At 39.1% G+C, this 22,855-nt stretch overlaps 1 protein-coding gene and 1 long non-coding RNA gene across 2 annotated transcripts in view; one reads left to right on the top strand and one right to left on the bottom strand.

Moving 5' to 3' along the window:
• Positions 1–10,298, top strand: part of LOC148969385 (uncharacterized) — a 109,337-nt gene extending 99,039 nt beyond the window's left edge. The window contains exons 5-6 of the long non-coding RNA XR_016149484.1: positions 193–247; positions 6,833–10,298. This is a non-coding gene — a long non-coding RNA (uncharacterized LOC148969385). The remainder of the gene's footprint in view (positions 1–192; positions 248–6,832) is intronic.
• Positions 10,299–10,417: 119 nt separating this feature from the next.
• Positions 10,418–22,855, bottom strand: part of fat3b (FAT atypical cadherin 3b) — a 100,066-nt gene continuing 87,628 nt past the window's right edge. The window contains exons 27-30 of the mRNA XM_089126290.1: positions 13,871–13,930; positions 12,920–12,946; positions 12,621–12,686; positions 10,418–11,385 (exon numbers count right to left, since the gene is read on the bottom strand). Coding sequence (XP_088982416.1) covers positions 10,823–11,385; positions 12,621–12,686; positions 12,920–12,946; positions 13,871–13,930 — 716 coding nt within the window. The 3' untranslated portion in view covers positions 10,418–10,822. The remainder of the gene's footprint in view (positions 11,386–12,620; positions 12,687–12,919; positions 12,947–13,870; positions 13,931–22,855) is intronic.

Here is a 22,855-nt window from a genome sequence, read left to right as displayed (position 1 = left end):
CAAAGTGTCCATCGTATGCACACTTCAGAATCTCACTGGAAGTAGGTCATCTTGGAACTTTTTGCCTGTGCTTTTACGATCACTGTGAATTGGAAGGGCCTATTGGTGTCACACACAGCCTATAGTAAGGAAGAATTTGATTCAGGATGCAGCCCTTGTCTAATTATATGTTGTGTTTCCTGTATTTAACAGGTAATCAAGTGGGTTTGAAGACCATAGGCAAAGATGTCTCTTTAGTTGACTACTGGTAAGTGTCTGTATCCATATTTCGATGCATGTATGAATACTTTGCTCTTTAAAAAAACTTTTAATTGTCTCTTTAGTGTAACAGACTTGTCAGATTATGTTGCTGATTTGAAATAAGTTATTTAAACATGAGTTGGGGGAGAAGTTTTTGAGATTTTGCTATTTTCCTCATATCAATAATGAGAAGAGGCTCTCTAAATATGGACTTTGGGGAAGTTGCTGATTTCTGGCGCTGAGAGGTCGTAGAGTCAAATCACCCTGCTGGTAGATAATGGAATTACACAGTTATGATGGCAAATAACTTTCTCACAGCCATTCAAATCACAAGCAATCATGCTTTCTGACAAAATAATTTTTGTCAGAAAATGTTTTTATCTGTCTTTAACAGTCATAAGTCACATGACAAATGCTCCATAAGAAAATTGGCAGCCTCCAGATTGTCTTCTTCCTGCACAAGCTGAGCAGTTGCCATCTTTAGGTCAAATCATACTCTACTCTTACTTTAATTATGAATATTTTAGACTATGACTGACAGGCATGGCAATTTGAAATAGCACAAGAATATAATTTCCCTATTTTTTAATGACTTCACTAATACTGGATGGAAAGCATGTGTAATTGATCTAAGTCTGTCGAAAATATCCTCAGGGTATTTTTCTTCATTCCCACTACAAAGTACCATATACAGAATCTGAATTGAGACAGTTTGGCAAGTGGTGTATTCAAAGAAAATGTGGAAAAACTGGAAGCGTAGATGAGATATGTCTGAACTGTGCTCTATATTTCAGTCTCGAGAAGCTAATAAATGGAGAACATAAGGCAGCTCTTACATATAAGCGGAATTATGGTTTCGCTGTGTTCTGCAACAGTGCCATGCCTTTTAATCTCCCCTCAAGCATCTGTTGGAGTCTTTTTTTCACATTAAAGCATTTTATCCCATAAACCCCAATGGTTGGCTCCACCACATTTTTTTTCAGTATAATCATTAATTGTTTATAAGCACAAATTCTAGATACTGAGGAAATGCACTGGGTAATAGGGATGATTAAACTCAAGCTGAATCACACTGGCACATGGATCTCCAGCACTGCAGGAGATCAGTTTAATGAGAAAGACTGCTATCTGCAGAAGACTTAAACTCAAGAACAGAGAACATGAATGAATAAAACCTTTATTGACCTGAGGGGAATTTGTTTTGCACTCAAGAGAGCGACATTGAACATCAGCACATAACAGTGAAACCCCCAAATATCCAAAAGCAATGTGGACATAGAGGATACAAAAAACTAAAACACACAATAACAAGAACGCTATCGTGGTCTAACATGCAACATCATCAGTCCAATAGTTGAAATTAATCAATAAATAATAAAATACACTATTCAAAAAAAATGTCGATGTGCCTGTGTCCGATCTGTTCAGTAACTGAATGCTCCTCGGCACAAATGATGTAATGGCACATTTGGTTTTTGTTCGGGGCATTCGAACATGGGCTGTGATCCCAAAATAAAATAAAAAAAGTATGTTCCAAACCCTAGTGATATGTCCCAAACCCATGGTAAGGCTGTTTCAAATGTATTAACTGAGAAAGCAATCCCACAATGCACCATGACAAGCTAATTAAAAAAGGTGGACAGAGCAAGAGAAATTTTGATTGTGATTAATTAAGATTTGAATATGAATACACATAAGTTAATTAATAAAGACATAAACTCATTCATTAAATTTATGTGCATCACTGTATTTTATGCTTATTGTTATTAGAGTATCACATTGTTAGCTTGGTAACATGCTATCCATATTGAAATCAATAGAGTCCTCTGTGGACTTCATGTGAATTTCTGCCTATGTATTGTGTCCAAAATGAGAGCCTTAGCCCATAGGCAGTACAAAGCAAGGCAATTTAGTTGTTGTTCCAAAAATTTTTGGAACGGAGGCAAAGAGAGATCTTGACTCTCATGTTCTTTGCGCTTACAGCCTTTGTGGTTAACAGAAACTTGTAGGAAATCTGAGTGACACTAATAACCTGCCACTTATTTATAGATAGGCTGAGTAAACAGGCAGATTTAGGAGGAAAAATAGGAAATTGGTGTCAGACTCTAAATCATTGCCATGCAGTTATGTTTTGCAGAATGAATCTGGAACCCAAACTCAGCCGTGAAGAGCAAGTCAGGACAGCTGCTGTGTGAATCTAAGTGGGTTGCTATTCCCAATTTCCAGTTCTGAAAAATGAAATTTTTCCTGAACAAACAAGTGGATATGTAAATAGAACAGGAGGCTTTATTAGACACTCCTTGTGTGCAGCACCGCTGCCTGTTCGCATGGTAGTTAGTGATAAAATAAGCATAAAACAATTTAGTCTAATGCAAATATGATTATGCCTGGATTGGGGAATTACCATGTACTTTGCTTTGGTGATTTTAGGACTCAATGGAGTCTCATTTAGAGCAGTATTTTATTGATTCAAAGAGGATCGCTTTCGATAGCTGAAGTTATTTACAAGCTGGAACATTGCTCCAAGCTATCAGACAAGTTTAGTTTCAACAATCAGTGCAAAACAAAGAACTACAAAATAACAAACTCTTAAATAGCCTCAAGCGTGCCGTAATCCAGTGAACTCTTTATTTCTAAGAGGTGCACTTATTATTTTCTCTGTGATCTGATTTTAATTTATTGTCTTATCTTATGCATAGAGTTTATGTTTGTTTACTCTTGAGACGTCAGGTAGGTTTCTGGCATTTGGCTGTTTAATGAGCTAGTCATTGAATCATTAATGCAGCCAATTAATTTAAACACCAATTCTTTCAGGAACTAAACAACTGATTGTCTATATGAGTGAGTCGTTAAATCATTGAGTCAAACGATTCGTTCAAAACATCGATTTTTTTTTTTCAGGAACCGTGCTTGCTCTGAGATTTGCAACAGTTGATTTTTCTGTGGCTTTGTTTGAAAGTATTTTTTGGATGCAAAATTAGACAAGTGTGCCTCTCTCAAAACCAGTTCAAACACAATAAACTATTTGTGTTTGACTCACGTGTTTATTGTGCATACTCACGTTTAGTGAATGAGACCAATTGTCAGATTTTCTTTAATTTTTGTTAAATTTTGTTAATTTGAGAAGGTTTAAATGTTATATTTTCAATATTCAATTCCTTCCACATACACATTTGGCCTATTCATACTCTGAATTATGAAATCATTGTAATGCAGCCAAAGTCTTTCGTTACTTTGCCTCCTCTAACAATCGTAAAGTAATTATACAAATCTATTTGCATTAACTTCTTAATTGTCTTACAGACCACCTGTCTGGTGAAAAGCAAGTTTTTATATGCTTTGGAGTGTTTTTAGTAAGTCAACATCCTTAAAACTGCAGTGAAGCAAAGTTTGATCAGTGACGCTGTTTGAAATCGCCAGTTTCTTACGTCACAAACCAACCCGGTCTCATCCCAAGACGTCATATAACTGACGTTTTGGGACGTCTTTTGACCATACGTCAATATTCGCCTTTTTAGGGCCCCCTTAAACTATCTCACGACCAATTCGTACGAATTCGTACGAGTGATTCAAAAGTGGCTAATTCGTACTAATTCATACGACCTCACTCGTACAAATTTGTACGATTTGTCTAAACCCACGTGACGGTTATGTTTAGGGGCGGGGTCAGGGGTAGGTCATTCGTACGAATTCATACGAATTGGCTAATTCGTAAAATATGCACGATTTAGCTAAATCGTACTAATTCGTACGAGTGAGGTCGTACAAATTGTTACGAATTAGCCACCTCGTAAAATTCGTATGAATTCCTGTGAGATCGGGTTGGTTGATATGAAAAATTGTGTACATCTAGCAATATAGCATGTTAATTATGTATATGATGTATATTACAATGTTATGCAAACTATATGCCTTTAGCATATCTAATGATGCTGCTTTTTAGAAGGCAGCTGTCTGACTCTGAGATGGCGTACAGGAACATGGTTTGTGTAACATTAGCAACACATTATTAATAAATCCAATGCACTGAAACTGTACTGAAACATGCAAATGGCAATAAAACTTTGAACATTATTAACTGTTTGATAATGTAGCCAAGCAAGAGGCCAATCAAATCCATTGCTTATGTATCTGGCATTGTATCACTCTTCCACTTCTTCTTCTTCTGAATTAGTTTCTGGTTCAAACATACTGAATTAAACCAGTATTTCCTCTTGCCATTGTGCAGTGTTTACTATACAGTAAAACTGACCAAGTATAGGTCTGTGCTCGTGTGATTGAGTGGAGGCGGGGACTCAATGTATCAATGTATACTAAATGAAGCAACAATACATTCAAACTATTTTTGAGGCATACAGATTTTTAAGGTGAAATTATTGACTACAGGGGGTTTTTAGTTTCTTAAGTTTTGAAATGTAGGGTAGAGGAAACTTTTCCCAATTATCCACTCATAAAACTGACAATTTTCCTACTTAAACTGTCAGAGAAATCTTTTCTATGTGCATCAGCAAAAGACAAAAAGAGAGAATTTAGCACAACTGTGAGCTCTGTAAACATGGCTCTGTTGTCTGTATGTCTCTTTTCCTGGCGCGTGGATTTATAAGCTTGTGCCGTATACTGGCATCTGTTCCAAAGTGGTGTGTTTAACATCCAGGGCGCTAAAGCGCGAGTGTGTGTGTGTCTGTCGGGAGGCAAAGGCAGATGGTTTGCGTGGAGATGAGGCCTGGTTAGTGTGTCTAATCTGGGTATTATTCAGTTGACTGTGTGGGTATAATCACCCCTAACTCTCTCATGTCTCCGAGCAGAAACAGGGGAACGATAATCCGGTATCTCTCCCCCACCCCCTTATATAACCAGCCGTCTTTCTGTCATTCGAGCGGCTGGCTCTCACTTGTTTTAAAAGTCAAAGGAAATGGTGCTCACGGAGTGTGGATTCCCCATGGTTCAGTATACTTTTAGATGTAAACGCCAGTATTAATACATGGGATTACGACTAGTTTCGTTTCCTCTTAAATGATCCTCCTTGCATTCAGCATCGCACGTTTGATTCAGTGGAAGTCGACTGTGAGATTATGGCGGTTTGACCTTGCAGATCTACTTCTGTTTTTTTTTTTTTGGGGGGGGGGTGGTACTTCTGTGGTGGAATGTCAGGCATCATTTTGGAAATCAGTGAAATTGCTTCACTCACCAACCCAGTATCACGACAAGACGTGAAATAAACACGTTGGTCCACTTTGGAAAACGTATAGATGTCACGGTTTAACCCCCTCAAACGTGAAACTTACACGTTTGCGTTATCACGTTCCAGTGGAGAGATACCCGGATGTTGATCTATACACGCAATCGCCTCTGCCATAACGACCTATTGGTTTTCATTAAACTGAGAAAAATGGAATTTTGTTTTATTGACGATCACTGAGAAATGTTCTATTATTTAAAATTCAAAGAACAATTATTATTTTCAAGGTGAAAAGGAATACTTGCCTTGATCCACGCCGAAAAAACGTCTAAATGTCATGTTTTTAATGAAGTAGCCTAATGAGTAAAATGTCTATTTTTCCGGCGTCCCCCAGCTCCTCCTTTAAGGTACGCTAAAACAACGTATTACATAGACGTTAAACCACGTTAACCGTGTTAACCACAACCTTTTTAATACTTGACCTAGTTCCGTTGCTTAGCAACGGCAAGAAACTTTTGTAACTTCAGTGCCATAGGTTAGCACCACTTTAGTGCTTACAGATTAGGAGACATTATGTGTTCGCTGTTTTGTAATGTTATACTTTTAATTCCGAGAAGAAAAATGTTGTTGTGTTGGGTAGAATACATTAATAGTGCATACCCTTTCAAACGTGAGAACTACACGACAGAAAGAAAAAAATATGCGAATGGAAGATGTCACGTGACGTCAAAATTTACGTGAAATTTAATTTAAAGAAGGGGGGGGGGGGATCTGAATAACTATGATTAATTCCCTCAAATGTGAAACTTGCATGTTTTTCAGCTGTGGAAATTCAGGGAAAAATACAGTAGGGGTTCAGCCAAAAATCTGTACACCCTTCTACACCTCTTGTGTAACTGCCAAACAATTATGGCAGGTAAGAAGCCAATTATTTCCCGAAATCTTATGTTCTTAGATATAAAATCTTAGATATGTGGACTCTGGAGTATTCATGCTAATGGTAAGTAATTACGGTGTTTTTTGTTTCCCCACAGCATTTATTTTAAGGATAACCCAACATCCATAATTGTCATCAAAAGACTTTCCGGCTGATCCCAATGAAAATAGATTTTCTTTTTCAGGCATTGACAAGTAAATAATTTGATCTATACTTGTGATTGCCAAAGCGATGTTTAATACCCCTCTTTACAATATGTAAATTAACTTTCTGATTTCCCCAGAGTGTGTATGTGTGAATTTTTATTTCCATTTCCAAATTTCTTTTGCTTTTCAGAATGATATGGCCCATATCTGTCGGTGGTGGGTGAATCTGCTACTGTCAAAAATGACACATGGGAGGTAGAATAGGTAAATAAAAACTAAATTGGCTAAGTAATGTTTGGTAATGAAATGCATGTTGTTGTTGTTTTTTAGAAAGAGGAAGCACACATCAGCCATGTCAAGACAAGTACAGAACATCGGAGTCTTGATGGTCGTAGGGACGTGGGCGTGGCGGAGCAGGCTGAGGGCGTGACCAGGGCAGAGCAGGACGTGGATGTGACGGAGCAGGCTGAGGGCATGGCCAGGGTGGAGCAGGACGTGGACATGGCGGAGCAGGCTAAGGGCGTTGCCAGGATGGTGAAGACCCTTCAGGCGGCCACGGCGGTGAAGACTCTGGCTGGGCGGTCTCAGCGGGACGAGACTCTGGCTGGGCGGTCTCTGGCGTTGGAGTGGGGCTGGCGTCGTCAACAGTGAAGGATGATCCGCAGGATACCAGCACCCACTCCACAAAACCTCAAGAGAGCTGTTTCCCTGCTCAAGGCAAGTCTTATTGCAGGGAAATCCATGTTTGATCAGTTCTTCTGTCACAGAGTAGTGTGGAATGAAGACAGGCTGAGGCTGATGCAAAGCTCCAATACAAAACATTTACTCAAAAACTCCAAACAGGTACAAGGAAGACTGGCAGAAGATTACACACACTATCCATGAAACATAATCAAGAACTGAAACAGAGAGAACTAAATACAGATACAAAATGAACACTAACAAGGTGACGACAGGTGACAGATGATCAGGCCGATGAACAGGTGGATGATTGAGGGAGTGAGTTCAGGTGTGGAGACAAGAGGATGCTGGGAAGTGTAGTGAAGATGACGAAGACAGAATGGTGCAGACGAAGACTGTGACAGACTGTTGATAATTCTGATTTCAGAACAAATATCAAGCCTTTTTTCAAAAGTGACAGCTGCTTTATTAAAAAATACAAGAATGGATTAAGTGCTGTGAATGTAAAACTGAACTTAATGATAGCAAAATATGATCTTAAATAAAGGTGAATGAGATGATTATGATTTCCATCACACACGAGTGGATGTCACAACTTAATGCTGATTCGTTCTAGGCTTTTGCCAAGATGAGCACAAACTAAGACGTACTGTAAACTACTGTAAGCTTCCCTGTCCATTTACTCTTCCTTCCAAATGGTGGTGTGAATCTCCTTCTGTCTGGCGTTAACAGCTGCAGTGTACTTGGCAGATCAGCTCACACGACGGCTGCAACTACAGTGTGGTCTCCCTAGTGGACCACCACGACAACCGTCTGGATTGAGCCGAGTAGGGGACATCTCTAGGGTCATCAAGTGGCCATTTTCCATCCTCAGTGTTTCGCCGACTGGCCCACAACACCTCAGGAGGGCTCAACAGTGACTCTGGCGTCCCAAAGTCACGCCCTCCATCCCCTACTCAACTCAGCCCAGCTTACTGACCTTTACATCCCTCCTGCTTCTGAGGTCCGTCTCAACCACAGCCAGTTGTTGCTCCTTTCTACTGATTCAGGTAAGTTCTTTACTGTGTTCTTTACTTCTTTACTTCACCGACCAAAAATGTAAAATAGTAGAGTGTGTTGAAAGCACCATTGAGGAAATGCACATTCAACTGGACATTTGACCCATTTTTCTAACCTCCCCTCATCCATTCAACTGACTTAGAGCCAAAGTCATTAACAAAGTACATAACTGTAATTTTCACTGCACATTTGAAGCACACACTGAAAGGAGAAATACACCCAGAGCACAAAAGCACAGAACCGCGGGATGTTTACAAGACCACCTCTCTGGTGAATCCGGCGTATATCCCTGCACAACAGACAAAAGGCCCAGAGATAAAAGCGTCATTATGTTTCGATCATATAAGCTGGATTCCTGGAATCTTACCCGTAAACAAGCTTTGGATCGTGCAGTCGGATTGTGTTGTCTTCTGTATAGTTGTTTCTAAAAAAGGAGAAATAATGCACTTTGAAATTTTACAGTGTCTTAAATTGTTTCCATTCAACAAGAGTGCCCCATTGTGCAATTGTTGATGTTACAGCAATGGTGCAACTACAAAAAAAAAAAAAAAAAAAAAAAAAAAAAGAGTCTGTGGCTTTCTGTCAAACACAGGAAAGATTGGCTTGTGCAAAGGTTTGTTTTAGTTCATTATGTGTGCATATGATAACTTCAATCTCAAGTGCTCATTTAAAAACCAATCAAACTTTGAGCAGGAGTAGAAATTGTCATAATTTGTAAATCACATAGATTTGGATAAAGGAAATGGGAGTTCAAAATTGTCAGGGAAGAGAAGCTTCTCTTAATTACATAAACAAGATTTATTCGTATTTCTCTAAAAAGATTATATGATGTGCATTTGTGCTCAAACTGCTTTACTATTGCGACATATCCAGCAATCTATGTTAAATCAATCTATAGATGATGCATAAGGTAGTTGTTCTTTTATTTTATTTTACACTGGACAATGTATAGGGTTTTATTCATACAAGATGAGTTTTACACATTAAATAGACAACATCAACATGTACTGTATGAAGTCAATACAGACCATCAAAACCCTCTGACCAATAGGTTCATCCTGAAAACCATTTAAATAATCTGATTTATTGGTTTAATCAAATATTCTCTGGTTTAAATATCTTCTTTACAGATACAAACTTAATATAAAACAAATAAAATAGCTAAGATAAACCATTATTAACATAATGCTTTGTGAAATGACCCTGGACTCTACAAAGGTGCAATAAAACAACAACAACAATAATAATATTAATAATTATTATTCCATAAGTCTATTTGTAATCACTAAAATGAGGTATTCGAAATAAAAACATTTTTAAGAACAAACCAAACAATATTTTTTTTTGTCATGGACCAAGAAAAATCTTGCGCCTAGATTCCCAGTCTGATTTTTATACTGCATATATTATATGGGCATTTGCTACTGGGAATGAGATACGAGACATTGGGTGAAAAAAAAAAAACATTCCCATGTGTAGCCAGGTAGACTAAACAATAAAAAATAAGTAAATTAAATTAAAGTCACCTTGATGAGAGAGTCGCTTTATAAATGCAACCTTTTCTTGTTCATAAAGTCTGTATGCTTCATACTATAGGCATTAATCAATAAACACAGATGTTAAGCATATCAGCATGACAGTTTTGTGTTCCTAAACGAAATAAAAATCACAAAAACAGCGGCACAAACAGCAAAAAAACGTGAAACACCAGATGTGTGATGAGTGATTAATATGTAGTTGTCATGTATGCATTACTGACGAGACATAAAGAGAGCACATGCACACAGCTCTTCATTTCGCTTTCCGTCCTGGAATATGCACAAATTACTAGATCCTTACAAACCTTGAAGCGTCGACAAAAATTTAATTAAACTGACTTGTTTTTCTTCACGGCTTTTGCAGTCCAAAGAATAAAACAGGTTTCCTTTCTCCATCAGACTGTTTTGATAGCAAAACATTGCCGGTCCAAGGATATTCTTGGATATCTACTTAGAAGATCTGGCCATCCTTATGTGGAGCACAGAGTTTGTTGGACCCCAGGTTGAGAAACACTGCATGGAATCTATCAAAAACATCAGTGGTTGATCAATAAACACAATAGCACCTACACAATCATAGTTTCACTCTGCTTCTCAGATGCGCCGATGAGAAAGTAGATGGTAAAAATGATGCATGTTCTCTCACACACCTAGTTAAAGTGATCGTTCACCCCAAAAATGACAATTTACTCACCTTCACGTCATTCCAAACCTCTATGACTGGCTTTCTTCAGAGGAACACAAAACAAGATCCAAATACAATACAGCAGTTGAAACATCTTTAAAAAAATCTGTTCCTTAGAAGAAAGTCATACAGGTTTGGAACAGCGTGAGGGCGAGTACATGATGACAGAATTCTCATTTTTGGGTGAACTAACCCTTTAATAAGGTCCTTGAAGAATGGTCACTATTGTACAGTATGAGTGAGGCAGTGAGAGTCCAAATGTTTCGATTCCAAAGAGATCAGCTGACATCTTCAGGACGAGTCCTCAATTGCATGAACACAAGCATCCAGATTAATTAAGGACTTGTTTGTCAATGGTCAGTAATACTCTCTCATGCCGGACCTAGATGTCTTTGGGCTCTGACTACGAAAACGTTGGGCCCGGAGTGAAATTCTGTCCGTTCTTTCGATCTCCTGCTGGCTTCCGAAGGGGTGTGTTTCCTCCCAGACATGCGGACGTTCCTCCCAGGCTAGTAGAGGAGGGTAAGAGAGCAGGTATTGGCTGGAGTGATGGTGGTCAGGTGTGGATCGGCCCTCGCTAAAACCTAGCGGGTGAACAGCAGAGGTGATGTCATAGTGATTCGGGCCGCGGTATTCTTCATAAACAGGTGAGTTGTTGTCATCCAGGGTTAGAGAAGAGCGGAAATCTCTCTGGCCCTGGTAGCGTCGTAACGGGTAGCCAGTTTGCAGCGATAGGGTGCTACCGTCCAACCGAAAGCTGCCGCCCAGGCGGGTAGGAGTGCCACATAACCGTGGGGAGGTCCGGGGAGGTGGGGGAGCAGGAAGGGGTGGGGGTGGTGGTGTAGGGGTCTGGTCTCGAGGCGGTGATTCCAAGCCTGGGAGACACGTGTCGAGCCACTCTGTCGTTTGCCATTGGTAGGCTGGAAAATTATGCACATTTCATTAGATGTAACTTTATGAATGTTGCACATTTTGCATTCTTTACACAAGTCTTCAATATTAATAATAACAACCAACAATTCATTATTAGGTACTACTAAAAATAATAATAATCTACTCTACTGTTCAAAAGTTTGGGGTTAGACTGGAGTAAAATTTAGCTTTGCCACCACAGGAATAAATGACATTTTAAAACAGTTTAAAATTGAAAACAGTTATTTAAAAAAGTAATAGTATGAGATAGAATAAAGGCTAGGGACAATCCTATAGAAATGAAACTTGTATATATTTTAGAGTAGTCAATGTGATGCTTATAGCAGTGTATATTTACTGTCCTCTGAAAATAACTCGACATACAGCCATTAATGTCAATAATGTCAATAGCTGGCAACACAAGTGAGTACCCCTAATGTCAAAACGGTGTCCAAAGTGTCAATATTTAGTGTGAGCACCATTGATATCTAGAACTGTCTTAATCCACATTGGCATGTAATTCAGCAGAGCTGCACAGGTTGTTGCTGGGATCCTCTTCCACTCCTCCATAATGACATCACAGTCTGCTATTGGCTGTTAGACACATGGCGCTTTTCCACCTTCCAATTGAGGACGCACAACAAGTAACTCAAGCCTGTACTGTAACTTAATTTCAGGGTGTTACCAATCTTCATATAGCCTAGGTCACCTTTGTAGAGAGCAACAATTCTAATTCTCAAATCCTTAGAGAGTTATTTGCCATGAGGTGCCATGTTGAACATCCAGTGATCAGTATGAGAGAATTGACCTCAAAGCACAAATTTGAACTGCTCTATTACAAGATACAACAATTTTTATGGTCCTGTCATGCTCACGAAAACATGAACATGATAAATAGGACTTTCCATGGTTAAACAGGGTACAGCTATTATCACTTAGGGTGTACTCACTTTTGTTGCCAGCTATTTTTTATTTATTTTTTGACAGTAATGGCTGTATGTCGAGTTATTTTCAGAGGACAGTAAATATACACAAGCAGAACATTGACACACACACACAGTATAAAAAAGTATGTATATGAAAATTCATATAGTGTCATATCCCCTTCGTTTTCCTAAAATTTTTGATGAAAAAAATGCTAATTGAGTTCATGTCATGGGATCTTGATTATATTTATACACTAGATGCATTTTCGATAAGAGCTGTCTTCTTTAGTACAGTAAACACAGATGTGATCTCTTACAATTCATAAAACACTCTTTGATGAATTCCAGGCATATCTCATCCTCACAGTGGAGGTGTGGTCTTGCTGTGAAAAGACATAAATGTGTTTTAATGAGTTATGAGATGAAAACAAATAAACAACAAAAAGCCAAATAATAATAATAAAAAATGTCTATGCTTGATGAAATATTTGAAGATGGAATGTTTTAATCTGAGGTGCATGTGAAGGTTTATAAATATGCTTGACCATGTGAAACAAAGGAACAGATATTAGTAAAGTAAAATGGAACAATAAAGGCAAACATAAAGATGACTCACAGGTAGTATTGTCTCCCAGAACTGCAACTGTTAGGAGAAGAGGAAAACACATTAAGCATGTTACCATGTTACCTAATCTGATTTTAGCAATAGATAACTAGTAGGGGTGTAATGGTACATGTCTCCGTTCCGAACCGTAGTTTTAAGTTGTTTCTGCTGTTATAATGAAACAAAATTATTTGGCATTGTGGTGATTTGTGTCGTGGGTGTCTCACTACAGTTCAGTGATGAAATATCTGTGTCCTGGCTTTGTGCGTAATGCACTAAAGGACGGTGTAATGTTCCATCTAAGGAACTCAATGCTGATAGGGGGAACAAACTGTAATTTGCAAGTTACTGTCAGTTCAAAATAAATGAGAAGAAACCTAGCACTGGGGATTTGTTGCTTTTTCCTGTTGTACCAAATTCATATCGAAAACCGAGGTACCGAGGTAAATGAATAGTGACGTCTGTGTACCATTACATGGTTTTTAAAAGAGCTTGCGAGTTCCCGTAGCCTGACTACATCAGACTTCGTACTTCCGCTCAATTTCAGTTCGCTTCTGTACTCAATCAGAGATAGCGACCTATCTCTCAGTTTTCTTTTGGCCTGAAAACAGCCGGCCAATCAACGAACAGAGTGCAGGCTGAGAGTTGTGACGTAGACGCTAAGTGCCGAGTTTAAGATTGTATTTTAGGTTAGGGAAATCGAAGGCCTCCATACTCATGGCAAAGTTCTTATTTGTTCTTAATTTAGGGCTAAATAAAGTAGCCTGACTGCGTCGGTCTTCATACTTCCGCTCTATTACAGTTCGCTTCTGTACTCAGTCTGAGACATCGACATCTCTCAGTTTTCCTCCGGCCTGAAAACAGCCGGCCAATAAACAGACGGAGGGCGGGCTGAGAGCTGTGACGTAGATGCTAAGCACTGAGTTCATTCATTCATTCAGTATTATGAAAATTGAGACATACCTTCATTTTCAATGGTGTCCACTGCATTATTTACCAGTCGTATCACTGTCACTATGGAAGCTAGGAGATAAACAAATGTAAAATGTCATACAACAATTGAATAAATGATCAAGCACGTCAAACATTCAATGGAACCCTTACATGAGCATTTAGGTAATCCTCCAGCGTTATGAAATCAGCTAAACAAAAGCAAGTGGACCTCTGATGTGTCAGTCTGACATCTATTTTGTACAGCAGAACTGATAATACACTACTGAGTCATAATAGCAATCGCATTTGGAGAGCATATCAAAGGCATTTGGATTGTAATTACTGCTCTGACCTATTCAGGCTGTCACATTGTTAATGCAGGGTAGGGTTATCACTAATCCTCAAGATTTCCTTTTGGAAAGATCACATAATGCAAGTCATCTTAACCCATTCAAACCCTGTGTCCATTTCAATGGACATCACATGTCAGCCCCCTTTTTTAACTTCTGGAGCATTTCACCTTTAAAGCCTGCAGTCCATGAGATTGGACGTTTGTCATCCAATCAAATGCCAGTAAAGCTCTGCATGTAGTAATTATATTTAAAAAAAACTCTACATTGAAGAGAAGCATGGCAGCACTTCACTCTAAACACAGAAGCAAGCAACATTTTCCTAGGTGTATTTACATTTTGTATATATTTTTGCCAGTATTTCATAGTTTGTATGTAAAATAGAAAGATTGAACTTATTAATTAAAGTTAAAAATCGACTGTAGAGTTGCACGTTTTAAAACAGGATTTTTTTAAATGTGTCTGAATGGAGTTTGGACTAAGTCTCATGGCCGTCTATTAGAATCCAGAGTTTTGAGAAGTTTGCAGAAACTTAATTTCTCGATATTGAGATATTTATAATGGCAAAAATGCTACGTGGGATGTCAATATCTCGGCTCTGGAAGGGTCTTGGCCCTCTATCAGAATTCATAGTTTTGAGAAGACTGGAGAAACTTAATTTTTCGCCCCGAAAAAAAAAAAAAACGAAAGGGGTACCACCGTCGTTTTTTTTTTTTTTGCTCGAAATTTTGAGTTTCTCTGATCTTCTTGAAACTCTGGATTCTGATAGAGGGCCATGAGACTTAGACCTGAGTGCAAAAATGGAGGCTCTAGACCCTTCCAGAGCCGAGATATTGAGATATTTATAATGGCATAAATGCTACGTGGGATGTCAATATCTCGGCTCTGGAAGGGTCTAGAGCCTCCATTTTGCACTCAAGTCTAAGTCTCATGGCCCTCTATCAGAATCCAGAGTTTTGAGAAGATTGGAGAAACTTAATTTCTCACCCCCCCAAAAAAACCGAAAGGGGTACCACTGTCGTTTTTTGGGGGGGGTCGAAATTTTGAGTTTCTCTGATCTTCTTGAAACTCTGGATTCTGATAGAGGGCCATGAGTCTTAGACCTGAGTGCAAAAATGGAGGCTCTAGACCCTTCCAGAGCTGAGATTTGTTAAAGGATGTATAGGCCGAACCAGGTGTTATCAGAATCAAGATATTGACACGGATCCATCACAACATGTCTTCATATTACGGACTGAAGTGAGTGTTGGCAGTCAGGTGCTGGAGGTGTGGAGGAACGGATGTGAAGAGGACCCAATCAGCGCCAACACGCACTCATCCACATAAACACTGCTGGGCTTATTACACACAGCACTGATCTGGCACTGCACTACTGTGTACTTGACCAGACAGCAGGTGCACACGGACAGACAAACACACACACACACACCACAGACAGTGTGTGAATCTCAACAAAACCAGATCCTGGTCACACTTCACCCCAAAATATAAAGCAGGAAATATAAAGACTTAGACCTGAGTGCAAAAATGGAGGATCTAGACTCAGAATACGTTGGATCTCAATATCTCGGCTCTGGAAGGGTCTAGAGGCTCCATTTTTGCACTCAGGTCAAAGTCTCGCGGCCCTCTATCAGAATCCAGAGTTTGGAGAAGATTGGAGAAACTTAATTTTTTGCCCAAAAAAAAAAAAAACGAAAGGGGTAACACTGTCGTTTTTTTTTCGGGTCGAAATTTTGAATTTCGATATCTCAGCTCTGGAAGGGTCTAGAGCCTCCATTTTTGCACTCAGGTCAAAGTCTCGCGGCCCTCTATCAGAATCCAGAGTTTTGAGAAGATTGGAGAGACTTAATTTTCCGCCCAAAAATGCGATATCTCAGCTCTGGAAGGGTCTAGAGCCTCCATTTTGCACTCAAGTTTAAGTCTCATGGCCCTCTATCAGAATCCAGAGTTTTGAGAAGATTGGAGAAACTTAATTTTTCACCCGAAAATGAAAAAAAACGAAAGGGGTAACACTGTCGTTTTTTTTTTCGGGTCGAATTTTTGAATTTCGATATCTCAGCTCTGGAAGGGTCTAGAGCCTCCATTTTTGCACTCAGGTCAAAGTCTCACAGCCCTCGATCATAATCCAGATTTTTGAGAAGATTGGAGAGACTTAATTTTTCGCCCGAAAATGAAAAAAAACGAAAGGGGTAACACTGTCGTTTTTTTTTCCGGGTCGAAATTTTGAATTTCGATATCTCAGCTCTGGAAGGGTCTAGAGCCTCCATTTTTGCACTCAGGTCAAAGTCTCACAGCCCTCGATCATAATCCAGAGTTTTGAGAAGATTGGAGAAACTTAATTTTTCGCCCGAAAACGAAAAAAAACGAAAGGGGTAACACTGTCGTTTTTTTTTCGGGTCGAAATTTTGAATTTCGATATCTCAGCTCTGGAAGGGTCTAGAGCCTCCATTTTTGCACTCAGGTCAAAGTCTCGCGGCCCTCTATCAGAATCCAGAGTTTTGAGAAGATTGGAGAAACTTAATTTTTCGCCTGAAAATGAAAAAAAACGAAAGGGGTAACACTGTCGTTTTTTTTTCGGGTCGAAATTTTGAATTTCGATATCTCAATTCTGGAAGGGTCTAGAGCCTCCATATTTGCACTTAGGTCAAAGTCAAACAGCCCTCGATCATAATCCAAAGTTTTGAGAAGATTGGAGAAACTTAATTTTTCGCCCGAAAATGAAAAAAAACGAAAGGGGTAACACTGTCGTTTTTTTTTTCGGGTCAAAATTTTGAATTTTGATATCTCAGCTCTGGAAGGGTCTAGAGCCTCCATTTTTGCACTCAGGTCAAAGTCTCACAGCCCTCGATCATAATCCAGAGTTTTGAGAAGATTGGAGAAACTTAATTTTTCGCCCGAAAATGAAAAAAAACGAAAGGGGTAACACTGTCGTTTTTTTTTTTCGGGTCGAAATTTTGAATTTCGATATCTCAGCTCTGGAAGGGTCTAGAGCCTCCATTTTTGCACTCAGGTCAAAGTCTCACAGCCCTCGATCATAATCCAGAGTTTTGAGAAGATTGGAGAAACTTAATTTTTTGCCTGAAAATGAAAAAAAACGAAAGGGGTAACACTGTCGTTTTTTTTTTCGGGTCGAAATTTTAAATTTTGATATCTCAGCTCTGGAAGGGTCTAGAGCCTCCATATGTGCACTTAGGTCAAAGTCGCACAACCCTCTATCATAATCCAGAGTTTTGAGAAGATTGGTGATACTTAATTTTTCGCCCGAAAATGAAAAAAAACGAAAGGGGTAACACTGTCGTTTTTTTTTTCGGGTCGAAATTTTGAATTTCGATATCTCAGCTCTGGAAGGGTCTAGAGCCTCCATTTTTGCACTCAGGTCAAAGTCTCGCGGCCCTCTATCAGAATCCAGAGTTTTGAGAAGATTGGAGAAACTTAATTTTTCGCCCGAAAATGAAAAAAACGAAAGGGGTAACACTGTCGTTTTTTTTTCGGGTCGAAATTTTGAATTTCGATATCTCAGCTCTGGAAGGGTCTAGAGCCTCCATTTTTGCACTCAGGTCAAAAACTCACAGCCCTCTATCAGAATCCAGAGTTTTGAGAAGATTGGAGAAACTTAATTTTTCGCCTGAAAATGAAAAAAATTGAAAGGGGTAACACTGTCGTTTTTTTTTCGGGTCGAATTTTTGAATTTCGATATCTCAGCTCTGGAAGGGTCTAGAGCCTCCATATTTGCACTTAGGTCAAAGATGCACAGCCCTCTATCATAATCCAGAGTTTTGAGAAGATTGGAGAAACTTAATTTTTCGCCCGAAAATGAAAAAAAACGAAAGGGGTAACACTGTCGTTTTTTTTTCGGGTCGAAATTTTGAATTTCGATATCTCAGCTCTGGAAGGGTCTAGAGCCTCCATATTTGCACTCAGGTCAAAGTTTCGCGGCCCTCTATCAGAATCCAGAGTTTTGAGAAGATTGGAGAAACTTAATTTTTCGCCCGAAAATGAAAAAAATGAAAGGGGTAACACTGTCGTTTTTTTTTCGGGTCGAAATTTTGAATTTCGATATCTCAGCTCTGGAAGGGTCTAGAGCCTCCATTTTTGCACTCAGGTCAAAGTCTCATAGCCCTCAATCATAATCCAGAGTTTTGAGAAGATTGGAGAAACTTAATTTTTTGCCTGAAAATGAAAAAAAAAACGAAACTGTCGTTTTTTTTTTCGGGTCGAAATTTTGAATTTTGATATCTCAGCTCTGGAAGGGTCTAGAGCCTCCATATGTGCACTTAGGTCAAAGTCGCAAAACCCTCTATCATAATCCAGAGTTTTGAGAAGATTGGTGATACTTAATTTTTCGCCCGAAAATGAAAAAAAACGAAAGGGGTAACACTGTCGTTTTTTTTTCGGGTCTAAATTTTGAATTTCGATATCTCAGCTCTGGAAGGGTCTAGAGCCTCCATTTTTGCACTCAGGTCAAAGTCTCGCGGCCCTCTATCAGAATCCAGAGTTTTGAGAAGATTGGAGAAACTTAATTTTTCGCCTGAAAATGAAAAAAAACGAAAGGGGTAACACTGTCGTTTTTTTTTCGGGTCGAAATTTTGAATTTCGATATCTCAATTCTGGCAGGGTCTAGAGCCTCCATATTTGCACTTAGGTCAAAGTCAAACAGCCCTCGATCATAATCCAAAGTTTTGAGAAGATTGGAGAAACTTAATTTTTCGCCCGAAAATGAAAAAAACCGAAAGGGGTAACACTGTCGTTTTTTTTCGGGTCGAAATTTTGAATTTCGATATCTCAGCTCTGGAAGGGTCTAGAGCCTCCATTTTTGCACTCAGGTCAAAGTGTCACAGCCCTCGATCATAATCCAGAGTTTTGAGAAGATTGGAGAAACTTAATTTTTTGCCTGAAAATGAAAAAAAACGAAAGGGGTAACACTGTCGTTTTTTTTTCGGGTCAAAATTTTGAATTTTGATATCTCAGCTCTGGAAGGGTCTAGAGCCTCCATATGTGCACTTAGGTCAAAGTCTCGCAACCCTCTATCATAATCCAGAGTTTTGAGAAGATTGGAGATACTTAATTTTTCGCCCGAAAATGAAAAAAAACGAAAGGGGTAACACTGTCGTTTTTTTTTTCGGGTCGAATTTTTGAATTTCGATATCTCAGCTCTGGAAGGGTCTAGAGCCTCCATTTTTGCACTCAGGTCAAAGTCTCACAGCCCTCGATCATAATCCAGATTTTTGAGAAGATTGGAGAGACTTAATTTTTCGCCCGAAAATGAAAAAAAACGAAAGGGGTAACACTGTCGTTTTTTTTTCCGGGTCGAAATTTTGAATTTCGATATCTCAGCTCTGGAAGGGTCTAGAGCCTCCATTTTTGCACTCAGGTCAAAGTCTCACAGCCCTCGATCATAATCCAGAGTTTTGAGAAGATTGGAGAAACTTAATTTTTCGCCCGAAAACGAAAAAAAACGAAAGGGGTAACACTGTCGTTTTTTTTTCGGGTCGAAATTTTGAATTTCGATATCTCAGCTCTGGAAGGGTCTAGAGCCTCCATTTTTACACTCAGGTCAAAGTCTCGCGGCCCTCTATCAGAATCCAGAGTTTTGAGAAGATTGGAGAAACTTAATTTTTCGCCTGAAAATGAAAAAAAACGAAAGGGGTAACAATGTCGTTTTTTTTTCGGGTCGAAATTTTGAATTTCGATATCTCAATTCTGGAAGGGTCTAGAGCCTCCATATTTGCACTTAGGTCAAAGTCAAACAGCCCTCGATCATAATCCAAAGTTTTGAGAAGATTGGAGAAACTTAATTTTTCGCCCGAAAATGAAAAAAAACGAAAGGGGTAACACTGTCGTTTTTTTTTTCGGGTCAAAATTTTGAATTTTGATATCTCAGCTCTGGAAGGGTCTAGAGCCTCCATTTTTGCACTCAGGTCAAAGTCTCACAGCCCTCGATCATAATCCAGAGTTTTGAGAAGATTGGAGAAACTTAATTTTTCGCCCGAAAATGAAAAAAAACGAAAGGGGTAACACTGTCGTTTTTTTTTTTCGGGTCGAAATTTTGAATTTCGATATCTCAGCTCTGGAAGGGTCTAGAGCCTCCATTTTTGCACTCAGGTCAAAGTCTCACAGCCCTCGATCATAATCCAGAGTTTTGAGAAGATTGGAGAAACTTAATTTTTTGCCTGAAAATGAAAAAAAACGAAAGGGGTAACACTGTCGTTTTTTTTTTCGGGTCGAAATTTTAAATTTTGATATCTCAGCTCTGGAAGGGTCTAGAGCCTCCATATGTGCACTTAGGTCAAAGTCGCACAACCCTCTATCATAATCCAGAGTTTTGAGAAGATTGGTGATACTTAATTTTTCGCCCGAAAATGAAAAAAAACGAAAGGGGTAACACTGTCGTTTTTTTTTTCGGGTCGAAATTTTGAATTTCGATATCTCAGCTCTGGAAGGGTCTAGAGCCTCCATTTTTGCACTCAGGTCAAAGTCTCGCGGCCCTCTATCAGAATCCAGAGTTTTGAGAAGATTGGAGAAACTTAATTTTTCGCCCGAAAATGAAAAAAACGAAAGGGGTAACACTGTCGTTTTTTTTTCGGGTCGAAATTTTGAATTTCGATATCTCAGCTCTGGAAGGGTCTAGAGCCTCCATTTTTGCACTCAGGTCAAAAACTCACAGCCCTCTATCAGAATCCAGAGTTTTGAGAAGATTGGAGAAACTTAATTTTTCGCCTGAAAATGAAAAAAATTGAAAGGGGTAACACTGTCGTTTTTTTTTCGGGTCGAATTTTTGAATTTCGATATCTCAGCTCTGGAAGGGTCTAGAGCCTCCATATTTGCACTTAGGTCAAAGATGCACAGCCCTCTATCATAATCCAGAGTTTTGAGAAGATTGGAGAAACTTAATTTTTCGCCCGAAAATGAAAAAAAACGAAAGGGGTAACACTGTCGTTTTTTTTTCGGGTCGAAATTTTGAATTTCGATATCTCAGCTCTGGAAGGGTCTAGAGCCTCCATATTTGCACTCAGGTCAAAGTTTCGCGGCCCTCTATCAGAATCCAGAGTTTTGAGAAGATTGGAGAAACTTAATTTTTCGCCCGAAAATGAAAAAAATGAAAGGGGTAACACTGTCGTTTTTTTTTCGGGTCGAAATTTTGAATTTCGATATCTCAGCTCTGGAAGGGTCTAGAGCCTCCATTTTTGCACTCAGGTCAAAGTCTCATAGCCCTCAATCATAATCCAGAGTTTTGAGAAGATTGGAGAAACTTAATTTTTTGCCTGAAAATGAAAAAAAAAACGAAACTGTCGTTTTTTTTTTCGGGTCGAAATTTTGAATTTTGATATCTCAGCTCTGGAAGGGTCTAGAGCCTCCATATGTGCACTTAGGTCAAAGTCGCAAAACCCTCTATCATAATCCAGAGTTTTGAGAAGATTGGTGATACTTAATTTTTCGCCCGAAAATGAAAAAAAACGAAAGGGGTAACACTGTCGTTTTTTTTTCGGGTCTAAATTTTGAATTTCGATATCTCAGCTCTGGAAGGGTCTAGAGCCTCCATTTTTGCACTCAGGTCAAAGTCTCGCGGCCCTCTATCAGAATCCAGAGTTTTGAGAAGATTGGAGAAACTTAATTTTTCGCCTGAAAATGAAAAAAAACGAAAGGGGTAACACTGTCGTTTTTTTTTCGGGTCGAAATTTTGAATTTCGATATCTCAATTCTGGCAGGGTCTAGAGCCTCCATATTTGCACTTAGGTCAAAGTCAAACAGCCCTCGATCATAATCCAAAGTTTTGAGAAGATTGGAGAAACTTAATTTTTCGCCCGAAAATGAAAAAAACCGAAAGGGGTAACACTGTCGTTTTTTTTCGGGTCGAAATTTTGAATTTCGATATCTCAGCTCTGGAAGGGTCTAGAGCCTCCATTTTTGCACTCAGGTCAAAGTGTCACAGCCCTCGATCATAATCCAGAGTTTTGAGAAGATTGGAGAAACTTAATTTTTTGCCTGAAAATGAAAAAAAACGAAAGGGGTAACACTGTCGTTTTTTTTTCGGGTCAAAATTTTGAATTTTGATATCTCAGCTCTGGAAGGGTCTAGAGCCTCCATATGTGCACTTAGGTCAAAGTCTCGCAACCCTCTATCATAATCCAGAGTTTTGAGAAGATTGGAGATACTTAATTTTTCGCCCGAAAATGAAAAAAAACGAAAGGGGTAACACTGTCGTTTTTTTTTCGGGTCGAAATTTTGAATTTCGATATCTCAGCTCTGGAAGGGTCTAGAGCCTCCATTTTTGCACTCAGGTCAAAGTCTCGCGGCCCTCTATCATAATCCAGATTTTTGAGAAGATTGGAGAGACTTAATTTTCCGCCCAAAAATGAAAAAAAAAAACGAAAGGGGTAACACTGTCGTTTTTTTTTCCGGGTCGAAATTTTGAATTTCGATATCTCAGCTCTGGAAGGGTCTAGAGCCTCCATTTTTGCACTCAGGTCAAAGTCTCACAGCCCTCGATCATAATCCAGAGTTTTGAGAAGATTGGAGAAACTTAATTTTTCGCCCGAAAACGAAAAAAAACGAAAGGGGTAACACTGTCGTTTTTTTTTCGGGTCGAAATTTTGAATTTCGATATCTCAGCTCTGGAAGGGTCTAGAGCCTCCATTTTTGCACTCAGGTCAAAGTCTCGCGGCCC

Source organism: Pimephales promelas, chromosome 23 (genome assembly GCF_988280905.1).
Source record: "Pimephales promelas chromosome 23, fPimPro1.hap1.1, whole genome shotgun sequence".
In the NCBI taxonomy this organism is placed as follows: Eukaryota; Metazoa; Chordata; class Actinopteri; order Cypriniformes; family Leuciscidae; genus Pimephales; species Pimephales promelas.
Note: the sequence above shows the minus strand (reverse complement) of the source record. Positions and strands in the feature narration are given on the sequence as shown.